The following is a 19,572-nucleotide window of genomic DNA, read 5'->3' on the forward strand; positions in this document are numbered from 1 at the left end:
ATATAATTCTGTACATATATGTATATATATTCATATAATAGATCAAATTTGATAATTGCTCCTAAAAATATTGGTATTTGTGATTTGTTTTTTTTAATTGTATTTTAGTAACTGATTTGTTTTGTAGAGTTACAGATATCCATATTTTTTGGTTCAATTCAAAACGGATAACGAATTGAATCAAAAATCATAAATATTTTGTCCAAACTTTATCAGTAAACAATAAAAATAATATATATATATAGTTTAGCTTTTGATTCGTTATTTGTTTTGATTCGAACCGAAAAAATCTAAAGTTTTATTGGAACCATGCATATGAATTTTATATTAAAAAATACAAAGTATATAGTATGAACACATTTATGAATATAGTGTGAACGCGTTAGCATATTTATTATCAAATCATTATGAGGCTGCCACGTGTCTATTATAGTGTGAATGCATTTATTATAATGCTTCTCCTTTAATATATAAGGGATTACAAGTGGTAAGTTTTAGTTATTTCAAGTTTTTGTCGGTTTAAATCGTTTATCATGATATAAGTTATGTACTGGAAATTAGATGTTGTAACTTCTAGATGAATATTGCTAAAAAAATCATGAGCATATGGTCATTTATAAGATGGTACTTTTTTATCAAAAAAAAAAGATGGTTGATTTCATAAAGTGAATTTCATGTACGGGCAAAAACGGCATTGTCTATACTATACTTTTGTGTTCATTTTCATTTCATAAAATGCTTATTAGAACCTAAAAATGTTGGTTACGGAAACGTTCATACATAAACTTAATAATTATGTTGTATTCAGATTGGATAACTGTAAAAGCAAGTGGAATGGTCAGGGAAGTGTCAGTGCATGTTGATGATAGGGGACATAATATCAATGCATGTGACGACTCAGACGGGCAAGTAACCGATTTTGCTATAATTATCTTAAAAATAATCAATCAAACGTTACACGATCCTCATTATTCAAAAGCAATGAAGAATGTATGGATCCATGCATATTAGTATACTGTATATTAGTGAATTAAGCAAAAAAATAATGTACGGGTCATACGGAGCCAAACATATGAGTGGGAAACGTGACAAGTGGAGGAGAAACCGGAGAAGAAACTGGCCAATGATATCGTAAGGATTTTTGAGGGGATGCTAATCACATGCACGTCAACATTTCAGAAATAATGTGATGTTTGTTAAACACAACACATTTATTGCCTCATGCCGTATTATTAGGATCAAGAAAGTTAAGAATATTATCTCGGATTAAACCATAAGAAGAAACAAGCATGTCGCATGTTCTGTAATGTTGAGTTCATGTTTGATTCAAGATCCCAAATATCTCTCCATCTTATTTGGCGTTCAGCAAATAACTATTAATGTAAATCTTAGGTAATGATCAACTTTCGTGATTCTATAGTGATATGTTTCCCCAAGGCTTACGAAAATTATATTGTATCAATCATGCTAAACTTTGTAAGCGGTAAGCCTATCATGATCAGCAGTTCATGTTTTCAAGTATTTTCAGTGATATTCCTCTTAGTTATAAACAAAAATTTGAATGATATATTGCATTATGGTGTGAAAACAAATATCTCACACTCAAAGGTTTGGATTCTATATATCAAATTTTTATTTCATAATTATGTACGTTTATTGGTATGAACTTTTGGCTTAGTTACTTATACTATTGTGGCCTAGTTTTTTTACCTAATCCGATAATCTAAACTCTGACCCTAATTTTTTTTGCCATAGGTAGATTTAGCTATTTTTTTAGTACAGTGGCGCAAAAGAAGCTCCTACATACGTAGACACACACTATACATGCACATTATATAATATACACACATCCAGTATTAATCTATGCAATCATTCAAACATAAATACATTTATCAGGTCACATACGTCCACACCCTTGTATTGTATCTACAACATACATACTACGAATTCTATTAAAAATCACAAAAGTTAAAATAAGGCATCAAGAAATCTCCAACTTCCTAATAATCCACGCAACATTGTACAATCGGGACAATTTTAAAGTTGCGGCTCGTTCTGGAACCATCGTGGCTATAGTAGAAGGAGATTGTTCAATTGGAGGTAGTAGCCGCTTAAAAGAGACTGATCCAACGTACAAGAGGTCCACCATGTAGAGGGACATCATCAAGTCTAGGTCTTTTATAATATTCTATGGCTACTCTAAAAGACAATTACCTACGCCACCAAATATAGAAAATGAAATCAATTATCTTCTTCTCGTTGTCGTCTAAAGTCCTTTAAAGGTAGCTCCAAGCTTAGAAGTGTCAAAATAAAAGTAAACAAATTATTCAGGAGTGATTTTACTCGATTTTCCGAACAACTTACGATCAGTGTCTAATATTGAAGGCCGGTTGGCAAGTTATCTCTATAGTCTACACTACGAGTGGACGAGAGTCTTGGGCTGGAACACGTCATATAGATGGGCCTAAAATATCAGTTTAGGTTGTCAATTTTTCTATTTTCTAATTTTTTTTTAATTTATAAAAAGAAAGAACTATAAATGGATCTTAAAATACTGCAAAGAGCAAATTACTTTATCGTTAGAGCATCTTTAACGGGGGATTTTAAGTGGGGTTTTAAAGTTAATTGGGTATTTAATTAAATGAAAACTAAATAAAAGGGGAGTTATCGATCCTTAAGAAAGGATTTTTGTGATCGATAACTAAAGGGGTTTTTCCTCCACGTGTCAGCTAACGAAAGGCAAAGCATATATTTTTCTATTTTTCTTTTCTCTTTTTCTTTTCTTTGGTTTCTCTCGGCTTCTCCGCCGCTTCCCTCGTTGTCTCCGCAAGACGCAAGACGACGATGGCTGTCGTTCTCTCCTACGCACCTCCAAGGTTGAAACAAACGTATTGTTTGTTCAATTGGCTTTCCTTTGCACCTCCAAGCTCTCCTTCGCACCTCCAAAGTTGAAACAAAGGTATTGTTTGATCCAATCTTATCTCCTTTCTATATGAACTGTGATTGTACTTTTGTTTCATTCGATAGAATAAGCCTCTGTTGTTATAAATGGTTTTGATTGTTATTTAGTACTGATGACAACAAAAGGCTCAAGCTTTTGAGTTCTTGGCTTATTCCATTTTAACCCACCTTCATAAGTTTTTGTAAATTAGGTTGAGAAAGTAATTGAAGCTGAGAAGGAAGGAGCAAGAGACTTAATCCGGGAACATGGAAAGGAGAAGGCTTTCTCGGCTTTGAGGAAGAAACGGACGCAAGAAGAGTTGTTGAAGCAAGTAGATCTGCAAGTCTTGTCTTCATGCTTGAGGGTGCTGTGGCACAGGCTAAGACATCAAACTCTCCTCCGTCATCCTCACCGCCTCTCTTCTCTCTTCCTCAGCCGACCGTATCTCTGGTACGTACTGGAAAACTAGTTCTCTCCCTTATACAGGTCTCTAACACATCATCATCTGTCATGCAGGTGCTACCGTTGGTATCATGTGCCATACTGGACATAGGAGTAGATCCAAAGTGATCAAAGCTGTCACAATTCAACATCGATCTTCCTTCTCACCTACACGCAATTCCTGACCTAGAGAAGGCTTGTTCCATCAAACCCCTCTCTGTTCCTAAACCATGCCGATGCTCTCACAAGATTTACAAAGGTATCAAACTCGTTTCATCCTCACACGGCTTGCGCTTCTACACAGCAGGCAACATCACCTTACACTGAGTACCATGTAAATAGACATGCCTTTTATTTTTTTCTTCTATATGGTTCCTTCTGAAGCCTGTCATACAAAAACCCTGAAACCATATCTTCTTCTTTAGCATCATGATCAGATAATCCGTTTGCTGAAATCTTTGAGTTCTCTTTTCCATCAGTCTCTGCAGCACTGTTGATCGGCTGATTCATAGCATGGATTCTTCCTGTAACTGAGCGTCGTGGCTGAGAACTAGACCTTTTCTTTGATCCTCCACCGCCACTCGTCAAGAATCCTAAAATCTTGCCAGTTTTTACAGTCTTTGTAGTCGTTTGACAGATAGAAAACGTGTTTGTACCCTTCAAGCCATCTTCTATTGTTTTCAGCCTCAGCTTCCACCTCTCCTGTATTTATATATATATATATATATATATATTACTTGGAGGCATCAGAAACTCCAATTGCTTGCAACACAAGCTTAACAACACAATTTAATTTTTTTTAAGAACCCCTAATTAAGAAACTACCACTGGAGCACACATTTTAAAAGTTTCTTAACTACAGTTCTTAAGTACAATTAAAGTTTATTTAATTAATTAAAAAATCATTAAGAAACCCATATGGGGTTATAGGGTTAAAGATGGTCTTAGTTGAGTGGTTCAAAATATCTAAGAAAAGTAAAATCCCATATGATTAAATTCAATGAAAGTAGAAAAATAACACAAAAAGTCAATCTAATCGAAAATTAACAGAAGAAGAAAACATTTGCAAAAATATATAAGGAAAAGAAAGATAGACGCCAGAAATTGATGGCAGCTGTGCGTGAGTGTGTGTGATCAACAAAACCACTACCCAAACCATAAACCTCCCAACTTCCCCCACATAAAAAAAACAACAAAACCACTTCTTTCTTCTTCTTCTCCTCTTGTTCTTGGTTTCATTCTTCTCCCTTCAACAATCATACACAAGCAGTCAACCCTAGTAATAGTATTCAATGGATGGTTTGATTCCAATGGCGTTTAAGGCTATGATGAAAAAACGAACTCGGCGGCGTTACGAATGTCTCTCTACCTCCGGTGGCACTACAAAAGAGTCCTACGTTGACGAAGACTTCTTCCCCTTCGACGAAAAATCCAATCACTCCGTCGCATCTCGACCGTCGTCTTCTTTAGATCATGTAGAAATGAACAACGTAGCCGCTCAAGACCGTCACCGCCGTGGATTGTCAGTCGGAGATTTTTCTTCCATGTCTTATCATGAAGGGAGAAGGTCACGTGGCGAAGGCGGAGATATTGGTATTTCTCCGTCGCGGCGAGGACAGCTGGTGAGGAACAGAAGTCATAGGTTGTTTTCTTGTGTCTCAGGTAAATGATTTATCGAAACATATTGTAACACTTCAACTCAATAAACCAGCTGCTTTCTTTCTTTTTATGTCAGATCTTGTTTTGTTTTTTGATATTTTTTGCTCCAAAAGATCCGAACTTGTCGGCTGATATTGTTCTTCATTTGATAATTTCCGATATTGATTGTGTAAAGTTTTGGGGTTTGGTTTGGAAAGATATGATTTTGGAGGGTTAAAAATAAATTCGAAAAGAGTTAGTGGTCCACTAACGTAATATTTAATTAATTCTCAAAAGGCTAGTTGACCAAATACAGTTGACGTTACGCTGTCTCGTACTCGGTGTTTGTTTGAAAACTGCGTATGAACGTACGTGTACTATAACATGCATATAAAATTGAATAAAGAAATGCTTCATAAAACAACCTTGCTACTTGCTGTATTCCTCTGATTGTACCCAAACTACACGTCAAAAAGTCTATTAATAAAAATTTATCAACTAAGAAAATTCATCTCAAAGCAAAGTTATCCTAAATAATCATCCTACTAAAATTAATTTATTAGTTTATTGGAAATCTCTTATAATAGATTATTAATACTTATATGAGGGATATGTTTGGTTAAAGAAATTAAAATGTGATTTATCATCAATTATTATAAATTTAATTAACATTTATATTTGATCAAAAAAATTAAAATTTATATAGACTTTTATTACAATGTAACTAAAACCGTGATTTTATATAAAGATATAAAATGTGTCGTATAATAATTCTCACAAATTTCAATTTTAAAAAAATATATTAAAAATTTTCATTGTATGCTAAATGGAGTTGTGAAGATAGCAGATATTTTTAGTTTCTACTTTCGTTTACGTAATGTATTTTTAAGGAATAAGTTGTAATCCTCTCGTATACAGTTTTTTTAATAAAAAAAAATGATTGAAAAATGTTGCTTTACATACACGTATCCATGTAAGACAATAGAAACATCCAAAATAGAGGCTCCTCTTTTGTCAAAGTTGCATCGGAAAGGTCATAATCCGAATGGTCCCGAGTATATGTCGGGTCCAACCTTTAGTTGTTGTTGAGATAATTGATTCGATGATTCAATCCAAACCTACCCAACATAAGTTTGAAGAATGGGTCGGAAACTGGTTCATAATTATAAAGATCATTTTAAAAATGGAATATATAGTAAAACAATAGAGACAAAGACAAAGCATATGGAAGTCAACTATGTGCATCCAAAAGTAGCTAAAGCCATAACAACTCAGATCGTTTCGTTGACTTGTCTTTCCGGACCATCCGGTCCTATTTCTATTTCTTCATGTGATTATCATATACTTACCAGTTACCACTCATACGGAAACAAACATCTACTAGAAGAAATGTTCTTATAGATGATGAACATAAAATAAATCTCACGAAGAACACAAAAATTTAACTTAATTTAATATAACCAATAGTAATTATCAAATGGTTTACAGATTTTCTGTTCAGCAAGGTCTAGAGATTGTAGGTTTTCTCTCTAAACATGTTTTTAACTCTCTTCTGACTCAATAAACACAATAACAAGATTCCTTTTCATGAGCCAACCTGTGGCCACTGCAAAAAGAAGAAAAACATGTCAGAGAGGTTACAAACGAAGATCACCATCATCCTTAGGAAGCTTTTTGATTATTCTCCAGCTGCTTGAGATTATCCACGTGATGCAAGTAGTTTCGAACGGCCAACATTCTACAGAAAATGGTTACAAGAGATGCTAAAAACGTCAGATAGATTCCAAGAGGAGATGCAAAACCATGAAAGTATTTGTTGATGGTCATCTAAACGAATCGATCATCAACACGAGGATGATCAATATGCATAGATGTCAATCAACAAACACATTCAAGGGTTGCAAAAGAGAGTAACCAACCGATAAAAATCATGGAAGTTAGAGATGTATAAAAACAAGTTTGGGAATGTGAAAGTACAGACAACAACATGAATACAATAACGAATATTCTTTGGATATTCTTAAGCATATGCTTTGGAATAAACCTTTTCTTCTAATTTGAGAGGATTCTTAATGGCAACCATGATGAAATGAAAACTCAAGAAGTAAAAAAGAATCAGAACTCTCTTCTCGGTGATTGATTAATCAATGTCTGAAAATGTTCTTTAAAATATTACAATGGCCTTTTCAAATGCAAGACGAGACTACATGTCAAAATGTTCTTATGGATGATGAACATAACGTTTACATTATAGTACATCATAAGAATGCTGGCTTCACTTTTTTAAATAACTCCTTGATAAATTTTTGATCTTTAAGGTTATAAAATTGGGAACAGAAGACATAATACCATTAAAAGTTGTCAGCAAAGAACATATACAAGTTAAAAAAACATACAATGAAAGCTTTCCTGGAAGATGTTGTGATGTTGCCATTGGACGTGTGTTAGTGAAGGTGTTGGATGTTCTTGGTTATGAAGGAACTAGGAAGTGCTAAAGAGTTTGAACACTTGAAGAGTTTGCTGGGGGGTATGGAGTGCATCGAAAAAGTGCGAGTGGAGTTAATTGTACAATAATGATGTTATAGTAATAATAATGATGATGTTGATATGATTATGGTGGTGAAGTTATAGCCACGATGATGATAATGGTAACGGTACCAATTCATTAAGTTCAAAATTAACTCGTTTGGTGCTAATGTGTATGTTTTATTGAATTTTTGTCACTTTTTCAGTCAATTTGTTTTGGGTTTAGTTATGTAAACCATTGATATAAAATGATATTCTCTGTTTCATAATATAAGTAGTTTTATCAAAAAAAAAAACTGTTTCATAATATAAGTAGTTTTAACATTTCAATGAAACTTTTATATTTATTATATATTGTATGATCAATTAAATTATGTAAATTTTTATAATTAGTTGAAATTATAGATTAAATGTTATTTTTTAACAAGTAACCACTTTCTTAATATTGATGATTTTAACTCAAACTATTTACAATTTGAAACAGAGGGAGTACAAAATAGATAGATTTCATAAATAATTGACTCTTTTAATTGATATTTTTAAAAAAAATTATGCGCATCTACTCAAGGCTTATAAATACCCCAACATGCATAAGCTCATAGCTTTACGATTCATTCGCTCTCTCTTAACTCTTTCATCTTCCCTCAGAATCTTCTTACGAGAAAACAGCCACGCAGCAAAGAAGGTACGACGATGACGAAGGAGATGTTCACGTTGAAGAGCTCCGACGGTTTCTTATTTGTGGTTGACGAAGCGGTCGTACATCAATCAGTGACACTGTCGCCTATGGTTCAAGATTGCGCCGGTCGTGAATACCCGATCAACAACGTCACAGGCAAAATCCTCAACTTAGTGGTAGAATACTGCAAGAATCACGTCGTTGTCGACGGTGGCGATTCTTCTTCCTCCTCCTCCTCCGGCGATGCTCTCAAGAAGTGGGACGATGAGTTCATCACGCAAATGGATCTGTCGACGGTCTACGATCTCATCATGGCTGCGAACTACCTAATCATCAAAGGTCTTTTTGATCTCGCTTGCCAGAGAGTCGCTGACGAGATCGCGGCATGCAAAGACCACGAGGAGATTCGCGCAACGTTGGGCATCGTGAGTGACTATACAGCAGAGGAGGAAGCAGAGGTTCTCAAGGAGAACGAGTGGGCTTTTGATTGACGAATGAGCGGGCTAATCTAAACCCTAGCTAGCTACTCTTTCTTTTCGAATCTTTGTGTTTGTATGTTGTTTACGGATCTTTAGATCGATAATAGTTGAACTTGGCTTTCTTGTTTTGATTTTGATAATATCAACAGTGTTCTTGATCGATATTAGATGAACAGAAAGTCTTATAAAGCAAGTTGTTCTTGATCGTATGAGTTTATGCTTTCTGAATTGGGTTTCAAAGTCGAGTCTTTACATCGATAACCATGAGAACAAGAGAGTTGTGTTCACTAAACATGACTCGTCTTTGGCGTGCAGAACAAGAAAAGGCAATTCTTGATTCTTAAACAAGATTAAGAAAACAGAGGATATGATGGTAAAACTGCATATATATCTAGATGAAGTTATGTGAAGCTTGCGTTTTAAGAAATCTTCTGTCAATGATCGTTCTCTACAAGTGCTGAGTCTGACACCAAGCAACTCAATCTCTTCCAATAGAACAAGAGTTGTTCTCACTAACATGACGTGACACTTCTTTTGGTGCTGGATAAGTTGATTTCTCATATAACACATTCATCAATCTGCACAACATATAAGACAAGAAAAAGGCAATCCACAACTCTATAAAAAAAAAGTATGGTGATTTTTTTACGTCAAAAGTATGGTGATTATAACTGGAGAAAAATGTAAATATTTCATATAAAATATGGTGTGTAATAAGTGAATTTGATTCATAATAATTTGAGAAAAAGACTAGGATAGGACCAAACCAAGTTTATGTTCCCAAAGTAGCACTCAAGGTTCAAAGTCACAAAAATAGGTTTCATTAAAGAGGTAAATATACATTTATACCCCTTGGGTTAATTAATCCAAATCTTAGGGTTTAGAGTTAAGGGGTGGGGTTTTGGAATTAGGGGTTTAAAATTTTATAAAAAAAAATATTAAAATAAAAAAAAAAAATTTAAAAACAGTTTTAAAAAGTATTTTTAAATTATAAAAAGAAAATTTGAAAAAAAAATAATAAAAAAAAAATTCGAAAAAAAAAAATTGTAAAAATTTCGAATCTGAAAACATATAATCTGAAACTATAAAAAAAAAAAAATCTTTTTTTCATTTTTTTTAATTTTTATTTTATTTATTTTTATTTATTTTTGTTTGTTTATTTAATTTTAAACCAAGGGTATTAGGGATATTTTACTCTTTAATGAATGTCATTTTTGTGACTTTCTCCTTCTAGTGCTATTTTTGAGACATAAACTTCAAAAGGTGCTATTATTGACAATTGCACTAATAATTTGTCTAAATATGGCAAATATTTTAAAATATTTAAGCCGCAAAGCCAGCATAGATAAACCCCTAAAAATCTGAACTGGAGACTCCCATTCCAATCAGTGTCTGTGTTTGCACTTTTGGACGTCCTCGGAGGTTAGTCTTTAGCGTTGAGGCTTTAGTTTCTGTTATGGTTTACTCTGTTCTTTCAATAAGGCATACTCTCTTCTCTCCTTATGTTTTATGGTTTAATCTGTTTTATCCATATGGTTTACTCTGTCCTACTACAAGCGCTAATAGTGTCATTCTTTTTAGATTCCATTAGATTATAGATGCATTGATTTTTGATGAAACTGTTGTAGTTATACCACTACTAGTCTGTTAGGTGGACCTTTAGCTTCTGTTTTCTCCGTTAAGTTTTTTCTATAACTTTAATATTCAGATGTGAAAACTAGATCTTATGGTTTGTGGTTAATCCTCCAGCAGTTAAATCACTCTGTGCTCACTTCATCTTTCAGGCACTTTTAAGGAAGAGACTGGATCTGTCTGCATGGAATCAAACAAGCTAGACATGGGCTCGAGAGATTTAATCAGCTGTCTCCCTCAAGAGGTTCTGGGAGATATCTTGTCCTTACTTCCGACCAAACTTGCTGCTTCAACTTCTCTCCTCTCGAAAACGTGGAGGTATCTGTTTGCACTGGTTCACAGTCTTGATTTCGATGATACTGTCTTGCTGCAACCGCCGCCAGAAGAAGGGAGGGATAAACTCAAGAAGAGCTTCAGAAACTTTGTGGACAGAACACTCGCTTTGCAATGCGGTTGCGGTTCTCGTATCAAGAAATTCTCTCTAACATATCTCGTTACCAACAACAGCGATGTGGTTGATGAGCGTCGCTGGATAACCAGTGTCGTTGAGCGTGGTGTTTTGGAAGTGGACGTTACTTTGAGGCCTCGTTGGCTAGGCCCTGTACATACTGATGAGGTTCACGGGGACTGCTTTCTTCCTTATCACCTCTTCAGGAGCAAGACACTGGTTAAGCTGTGTCTGGGAACAGATACTATTGTTGGAAAGCTTCCTCCTGATGTGTCTCTTCCAGCGCTTAAGAGTCTCTTCCTCTATACCATCATGTTTGACGACCAAGATCTCTCTGATGTGCTTCTTCCTGGTTGCCCAATGCTTGAGGAGTTAACTGTTGTTCACAAGACTGATTTTATCCTAATTACAGGATATCGAGTCAGAGCATCAAGAAGCTAACAGTTTTCTATTGTTATGATTTTGGAATTGATGATGGGTCTCGTATATCATTTGACGCCCCAAGTGTTGTCTCTCTCAAATACACTGACTATGCCTTGTCTGAGTATCCACTTGTTAACTTGGGATCCTTAGTCCAAGCTAAGCTGGACATTTCTTATTCTAAAAAAACTATCAAGAGGCCGGATATATCGGGTCTCCTTGTAGGGATAAGCAACGTGGAGACTCTCCATCTTTCTCCCGATTCTACTGATGTAAGTCTTCTTTGTGTTTTTTTTACTTACTTGATAAAACTCAGGACATTCTTGAAGCATATGTGTGTGTGTGTTTCAGTTGATTTCTCGATGTGTTAAACATGGACTAGTTTTACCGGTGTTTAACAATCTGGTTACCTTATCTTTTGGGAGTAAAAACAAACGTGGTTGGAAACTGCTGCCATATCTGCTTAAGCAGTCTCCAAAGCTTGGAACATTAATCATCCAGGTAATGTTGTTGTTTTCAGTAATAATCGAAATGCCCCTAGAGACCCCCCGGAACTTACGTACTCACTTCTTCCTTTTTTTTTTTTGATGCTTCCCCCAGGGGCTGGATAGTTACACAGGCGATGTTACCATTGGTCTGTTCCAAGTCAAGGAGCTGCATGTTGTTGGTTATAAAGGAACTGCTAAAGAGCTTCAACACCTGAAGAGTTTGCTTGCAGGAACCGAATGCATCCCGAAAATGCAAGTGGAGTTCCCTGAAGATGTTGTGGTCGATGATGCCAAAATGATCCAAACCCGTAGGGATTTATTTATCCTTGTCGGAGTTGTTTCAACCGTTGTCGCTTATTTCGAGTAGACCTTATATAAACTAGATTTTTTTAACCGCGCTACGCGCGGATAATATATTATATGTATTTCTTAATTCTAAAAAAATAATGTATAATATTGTATTACATTATTTAAAGAATATAAAATAAGACTACATAACATAAATATATTTTAAAAAAATTTCTTTGTGGAAATCATTATGTTGTTTGATTATTGTACTTGATTCACATATTTGCATAGTTATTGTGATAGATGAATAACTATATTTTTATTATCAGTAAATAATATATATTTATTATATAATATAAGAAAAATAAAATTATTTACTTTTAAAACAAACTTATCTCATGTTGGGGACTCGGTTATAGACATATCATATTCGAATGAGACATTTTTACAGTTATCAATCTTCTTAACAGTCAAGAAACAAATCTGAATATCAAAACAATATCTCATACGATCTCTTTATGGAATAACTGCTCTGAAGAAATTGAATTTATGCATCAAAAAAGACTGGAAATGATGTGCAGATGTGTTATCTAAGTCAGCTTTACAAAGTACTACTATTCATAGTTCATATATCATTTAAGTTCATCATTTTTTAAACATCTTGAAATAACTGATGCTAATTAATAATAAACTTTTGGCTGGCAAAAAAATCAAATTTGTCTAATTATCGCTTAAATATTTTATTAATATTGTATAAGAAGCTTTCAATTGATATCATAGTTTAATTTTTATTAGTTTTTTTTTTGTTAATTTTAGAGTTTTTTTGTATTTAAGATTTTTTTCCATATTAAGCTTATATTTATTTCATATAATATATATATATATATATATGTCACAAAAATTACCATCAAATCAGTTTTACTTATTTATTATTTTGTTTTTAATGAAAATACACTTTTTAAATAATTTAATTTAAAATAAAATTATATATTAATTTGTTGTATTCTAACAATTTGATTGATTTAATTAATTTGCTTTGGTGGATAACTTAGAAAGGTTTCATATGAATCAGGGAAAGCAAGCTTATGTTGTTATATTATAGTTATTTGTGTATATATAATCTATATATAATGCTAGTGTAATAAAAAAACATTATTTTTTGTAACTTCAAAAAGACACATTATTGCAATTTTAAATTAATCAAAATTGAATAAAATGGTAATTAAATAAATCTAATTGTTGTTTCAAAATTTGTTGTGTTATTGTTTTGTCTATAAATTACAAAATTTATTGAATTGAAATAATATTATATCAAGACATTAGAAAACTATGTTTTGAGTTGTTTTGTCAAAATTGTATAAAACTCTATGCTTTTTCATATTTGTCACGAAAATTTATATGTTAAACTTACTTTTACAAAATTCTTAACTTTGTCACGAAAACAAAAATCTATGATTTTTCATATTTGTCAATGTTCTCACACTTTCAAAGAATATATTAGCTTAGTCACTTACTTATTTTTTTTTTACAAAACAAAGGATCGGAGTCTTGAAAGTTGAATCCATATTATTGTAAATGTACATAAGAGTTTGTGATTACATATTTATTAATTCTTGTATATGTGTCCAAGAAAGTTTCAATGGCTTAGTGGTATCTGTCGTATATTTATGTCATATTAACTCGGGTTCGATCCTTTACTTTGCATTGTTTTTTCATTTTTTACGGAAAAATAAATGAGATGACGTGACAACTTCGGATTCTCTGATTGGATGGTTTTTTGTGCCTACGTGGACACTCTAAAAGGAGCTTATATCCCTCTTTTAGTATAGTATAGACTAGGGATTAACCCGGGCTACGCCCGGGATTTTTATATTTTTCTAATTTAAGTTGTTAAATTATTTATATTTAGGTTATGATATATATTTATATAAATGTTAAGATGTATGTCATAATTAAAATTTATTTTTAAATTTTAACACGTTAAATTAACATATTTTTTACTATTTAAATATTTTTTGTAATTTTATTGGCTATCTAGTTATCATATTTAGGAAAACTATCTGTTGAGTGTTGGAATAAATGTTTTAGATATTTAATTAAACTGCAGAGTATTTTCGGATCGACCACATGATTAACAATCGATCAATCCGTAAAAAAGATGGTCGATCTTCTTGGCGAGGTAATTACAATTTTAGCAAAAATATCTTTGATTTTCAAATTTAAGTATATAACTATTCTTTTGAATATTATTTTTTTATTGTATTTTTTGATTAAATTATTGTATTATAATGTTTATGTAAATATTTTTGTGATGTTTGAATTTGTGTTGTTCGTATACTTAACCTAGATGATATTGATGTTTAACCATTTGTTTTTTTATTTATTTTTTTTAATCAGAAATTGTTTTTATTTAAAAAAATTATTCATATATAATATAATAGTTTAAGTTTGGAAGATTAATCTATATATATAAATTATGTATATTTTAAAAAAATAATTTAAGATATTATATATTGAGTAACTGAATTTCTTATCTTGAAAATAAAATATTTATATTTTTGTCTTCATGTTATACTCACCAATCCATCATTGATATTTATAACTCAGTATGTTTTTAAAAAAACTTAGTTTTAAGTAATAAACGAATTTAATAAATTAAATTCATCACCTATAATGTTCTCTAAACTATATTTGAAAACTCTCTAAAATTATATTTTAAGCATAATATTACTATTATTTAATTTTAAGCATAATATATGCAAAACCAACTTAAATTATATTTACAATAGGACTATCCTAAACCGGTTAATAAACCAAAAACAATATTAAACCAACATGAACCAATACCTGATTCGGCGAGGAAAGAAGTGTTTCAGGATAAACGCTTGAATGATTATTAACTGTAATGGTTTGATCATGAAAGAGTTAGTATGAATATTAACAATTGTAAGAATACCTTTGAGTCTATGAAAAGCAATTCAATTCCCATGAATAAGTTTGGCTTTTGGAAGTTGCGGGTTTCCCAACAATGAATCCACCTAACAAAAAATTTGTTGTCATAAAAAATCTCATTCAAGGTCATTAAAGGTTTTTGGGACGGCAAAAGTTGATGGTGGAACCATTTTTTTGCTCGAGTGCTTTGAAGTTTTCCTTGATAGAGTGAGGTTGATATTGATGGAATAATGAGTTTTATAGGGACTTTCTTGATGTAAAACTATACATTTTTTTTGTCAAATGTGGTATTTCCATTTTTATATAATTTACTACCATTTTAAGATAGATGTACAATTTAAGATAGATGTTTAAATCTTAATGTACTTTTTCCATTTTTTTAAATGTTTATTTCCATTTCTTATATTTTAATTTACGTAATATCAATATTTTATATTTTAAAATAGATATTTAAATCTTAATGTACTTTTTCCATTTTTTAAAATTGTGTATTTACTTATATTATATATTTTACATTTTTAGATAGATGTTTAATGCTTAATGAAGTTTTTCCATTTTTAAAAAAAAATTGTGTATTTACTTATTATTATATATATAATTCATATATTATATATTTACATTATTTACTTATTATTTATTTTCCTGTATATGTATTTCCATTTCTTGTACTTTTTATTTACTTAATATTTCTATTTTACATTTTAAGATAGATGTTTAAATCTTAATGTACGTTTTTCATTTTTTTTTAAATTGTATATTTCCATTTGTTATACTTTCTATTTACTTAATATCTATATTTTTAATTTTAAGATATATTTTTAAATCTTAATGTAATTTTCCATTTTTTAAATTGGGTATTTACTTATATTATATATTTACTTTTTTTTTTATATTGTGTATTTCTATTTCTTATACTTTCTATTTACTAATAATTTTATATTTTAAGATATATTTACATTTTAAGATAGATGTTTAAATACTAATGTACTTTTTCTATTTTTTTAAATTGTGTATTTCCTTTTCTTATACTTTCTATTTGCATAATATCTATATTTTACATTTTATGATAGATGTTTAAATCGTAATATACTTTTTCCATTGTTTTTAAGTTGTGTATTTCTTTTTCTTATACTTTCTATTTACTTAATATCTATATTTTACATTTTAAGATAGATGCTTAATATTTAATGTACTCTTTCCATTTTTAAAAATTGTGCATTTACTTATTATTGTATATATAATTTGTATATTTATAATATTTAATTATTATTTATTTTTCAATATATTGAGTATTTCTCTTTCTTATACTTTATATTTAGTTAATATCTATATTTTATATTTTAAGATAGATGTTTAAATCTCAATGTATTTTTCCATTTTTAATGTAAAACGGCAATGTTTAATAGAAGAACTTGGACAAATAGTCAAATAGTTATATTTATGTTTTTTTTTAATATAAAATAGAAATTTTACATTATGGAGATAAGCCGTTTTTTTTTAGTGAAAAATGGTAATCTTACATATGTTTAATGTAGTTTTTCCATTTTTTTATGTTGTATGTTTACATTTTATTGCTATTTTTAAATGTAAAATGGTAATCTTACATATGTTTAATGTAGTATTTCCATTTTTTATGTTGTATGTTTACATATTATTTATTATTTTCGAAATTATATACAATGTTTTTTTTTTACAAAATAGTAATGTTACATTATGGAGATAAACCGTCTTTTTTAGTGAAAAATGGTAATCTTACATATGTTTAATGTAGTTTTTCCATTTTTATGTTGTATGTTTACATATTATTTTTTTAAAAAATAAAAATGTAAAATGGTAATATTACATTATGGAATTAAGCCGTCTTTTTTTTAAAATGAAAAATAGTAATTTTACATATGTTCAATGTAGTTTTTCCATTTTTTATGCTCTATGTTTCATATTATTTATAATTTTTAAAAATTAGTAATATTAAAATGTAAAACTATATTTTATGCCACGTGTCATCTTTCGGGAGAATTTTTTTTCGCTGATGTGGACGCTCTATGGAGCCTCAAAAGGTCCTTTTTATTAGTAAGGATTTGCTACTTTTTATGTGTGACAATTAAACTCCTATTTTATTTGCTTCCCTGTCGCCGCATTGATCTTTTGTATGGAGCTTTTTTTTACGTAACATCAAACTATTGTTATTTGCTTCCTGTCGAATTGCTCTCTCTTCGTATGGAGCTACTTCTATGCAACATTAAACTTTTTTCATGTCGCACTGCTGGCCTCTTTACCTAGACATCAAAGGTCTTCATGAGTCGCTGACGTGATCGCAGCATACTTCAATTCTTGTAGACAGTGCCGTCCCAAAACTTTACGAGGCTTAAAGCCTGTCAAGATACGTGGTCCTTATAAATAAAATTGTTAATAACAAAAGCGTATGAAATGGTTTTGGTATTGCTCGAACTAGGGACAAGAAAATCCAACTTATCTTCCTAAACCATTTAAGCAACATACAATTTTGGTTAGTTTGGTCTATATTTCATTTTTATATTTGTGGCCTGAAGCCAATGCTTCACCTGCTTTAAGGGAGGGACGGGTCTGCTTGTAGAACAAGGAAAAGCAATTGTTGACTCTTAAGCAAGATTGAAAAGACACAGAGGATGATGATGAACTGTGTATATCTAGAAGAAGTTCTGTACATGTGAAGCCTAATATTGAGTCCATAATCTTCCCTCTTGCAAGAAAATAAATTCATATAAAACTTAAAATATTATTTGGGATACAGAAAATGTTCCTTTTCTCTAAATATAGAAGAATGCTATTTTCTTTATATTGAAATTTATTTCTACTTATTAGATTTTTTCTACTTATAGGAAGAAAAAGAGATATTTATCATATAAGATAATCAATTAGTTGATAATAATGTACATATACCCGCTCGTAAAATTAAACATTTTATACTTCCATTTTTAGTATTGATTTGTGTAATATTTATCTATTGATTCATAATATATTAATATAATTGTTTAAATATTAACTAAATTACCAACCAATATTGAATATTCTACAATATTTTATGTCCCACACCCAACATAGATAAACCCCTAAAATCTGAACTTGAGATTCCATTCCATTCATCATCGTCTGTTCGACGTCTCCTAACGCATACTAGAAGGAAGAGATTGGCTCTGTCTCTATGGTTTCCAACAAGCTAGACACTGGTTCGAGAGATGCAATCAGCTGGCTTCCTGACGAGGTTCTGGGCAACATCTTGTCCCTACTTCCGAACAAACTTGCTGCTTCAACTTCTAAAATATCACGTTAACAACAGCAGCGATGTAGTTAATGAGCGCCGCTGGATATCAAATGTGGTTGACTGTTGTGTTTTGGAAGTGGACGTTAGTTTGATGCCTGGTTCGGGAGTCTCCGTAGATTCAGGAGCGAGACACTGGTTAAGCTGTCTCTGGGAACGGATCTTGATCTTGGAGTTCCTCCGGATGTGTATCTTCCAGCGCTCAAGAGTCTCTTCATCGATTCCATCGTGTTTGACTATAAAGATCTCTGTGATGTGCTTCTTCCTGGTTGTCCAATGCTTGAGGAGTTAACTGTTCGGCACGAGTATGAGTTTTACCCTTACAGCTTATCGAGTCAGAGCATCAAGAAGCTGACAGTTTACTATGATTGTGAAGCTGGAATTGATTCTATTTCTGATATGTCATTTGACGCCCCAAGTCTTGTCTCTCTCGACTACACTGACTATGCCTTGTCTGAGTATCCACTTGTTAACTTGGAATCTTTAGTCAGAGCTAAACTGAACCTTTGTTATTCTCGAAAGATCGAGAGGCCGGATCTAACGGGTCTCGTTACAGGGATAAGCAACGTCGAGATCCTGTATCTTTCTCCGGCTTCTGCTGATGTAAGTCTTTGTGTTTTTCACTTGAGAATTAAAGATCTTGGACATTCTTGAAAGCATATATGTGTGTTTCAGGTGATTGCTCGATGTGTTAAAGATGGACTAGTTTTACCGGTGTTCAAGAATCTGGTCAGCTTAACTTTTGGGAGTTACAACGAGCGGGGCTGGAAACTGCTGCTGGATCTGCTTAAGCAATCTCCAAAGCTTGAAACACTAATCGTCCAGGTATGTTTTCAAAACACTATCTCTATAGAGACACAGACTTAGTGGTTGATAATGTACATACATTTTTCTTGATTGATGCTTCTCCAGGGTCTGGATGGTTACGTAGGTGATGTTAGGATTCGTCCGTTCCAAGTGAAGGTGGAGGAACTCGTAAAGCGTTGGAAATCTTGAAGAGTTTTCTTGGATGATTTCATAAGATCACAAACCAATAGAGGATCTAATGAAAGTTTCAATTTCATCCAAGTGCAAGATCAATGTGTAACATTAAACTTATATATTAATTTATGCGCATTTTGCTTCCTATTTAATTCTGACTGATCGATCAGACAACTATCTACCACAATAAGTATAAACAAAAAGAAATGCAATAAAAAAAAGAATTTAGAGGTAGATAAGTGTGTGGACAAAAACAAGAAAATAATGATTAAGCTTTAAGAGAAAATAGTCCTACACTGCTTGAACTTGGATTGTTGGTGAGTATTGGATATAAAGTTTACACCATGCAAAAGAGAGAATA

At 31.8% G+C, this 19,572-nt stretch overlaps 2 protein-coding genes and 3 pseudogenes across 2 annotated transcripts; all 5 read left to right on the plus strand.

The window, feature by feature from the left end:
• The first annotated feature begins 2,844 nt into the window (after positions 1–2,844).
• Positions 2,845–4,071, plus strand: LOC111200677 (annotated as a pseudogene).
• A 352-nt stretch (positions 4,072–4,423) lies between these two features.
• BNAA09G38090D lies at positions 4,424–5,202 on the plus strand. Its single transcript, XM_013804533.3, has one exon. The coding sequence runs from the start codon at positions 4,675–4,677 to the stop codon at positions 5,050–5,052; it is 378 nt and encodes a 125-aa protein (XP_013659987.2). The 5' UTR covers positions 4,424–4,674; the 3' UTR covers positions 5,053–5,202.
• A 2,963-nt stretch (positions 5,203–8,165) lies between these two features.
• LOC106365078 (SKP1-like protein 13) lies at positions 8,166–9,073 on the plus strand. Its single transcript, XM_013804532.3, has one exon. The coding sequence runs from the start codon at positions 8,240–8,242 to the stop codon at positions 8,714–8,716; it is 477 nt and encodes a 158-aa protein (XP_013659986.2). The 5' UTR covers positions 8,166–8,239; the 3' UTR covers positions 8,717–9,073.
• A 1,408-nt stretch (positions 9,074–10,481) lies between these two features.
• Positions 10,482–12,065, plus strand: LOC106365077 (annotated as a pseudogene).
• Positions 12,066–14,138: 2,073 nt separating this feature from the next.
• On the plus strand, positions 14,139–19,377 carry LOC106368424 (annotated as a pseudogene).
• Positions 19,378–19,572: the final 195 nt, after the last annotated feature.

The sequence above is a fragment of the Brassica napus genome, chromosome A9 (assembly GCF_020379485.1).
Source record: "Brassica napus cultivar Da-Ae chromosome A9, Da-Ae, whole genome shotgun sequence".
Lineage (NCBI taxonomy): Eukaryota > Viridiplantae > Streptophyta > Magnoliopsida > Brassicales > Brassicaceae > Brassica > Brassica napus.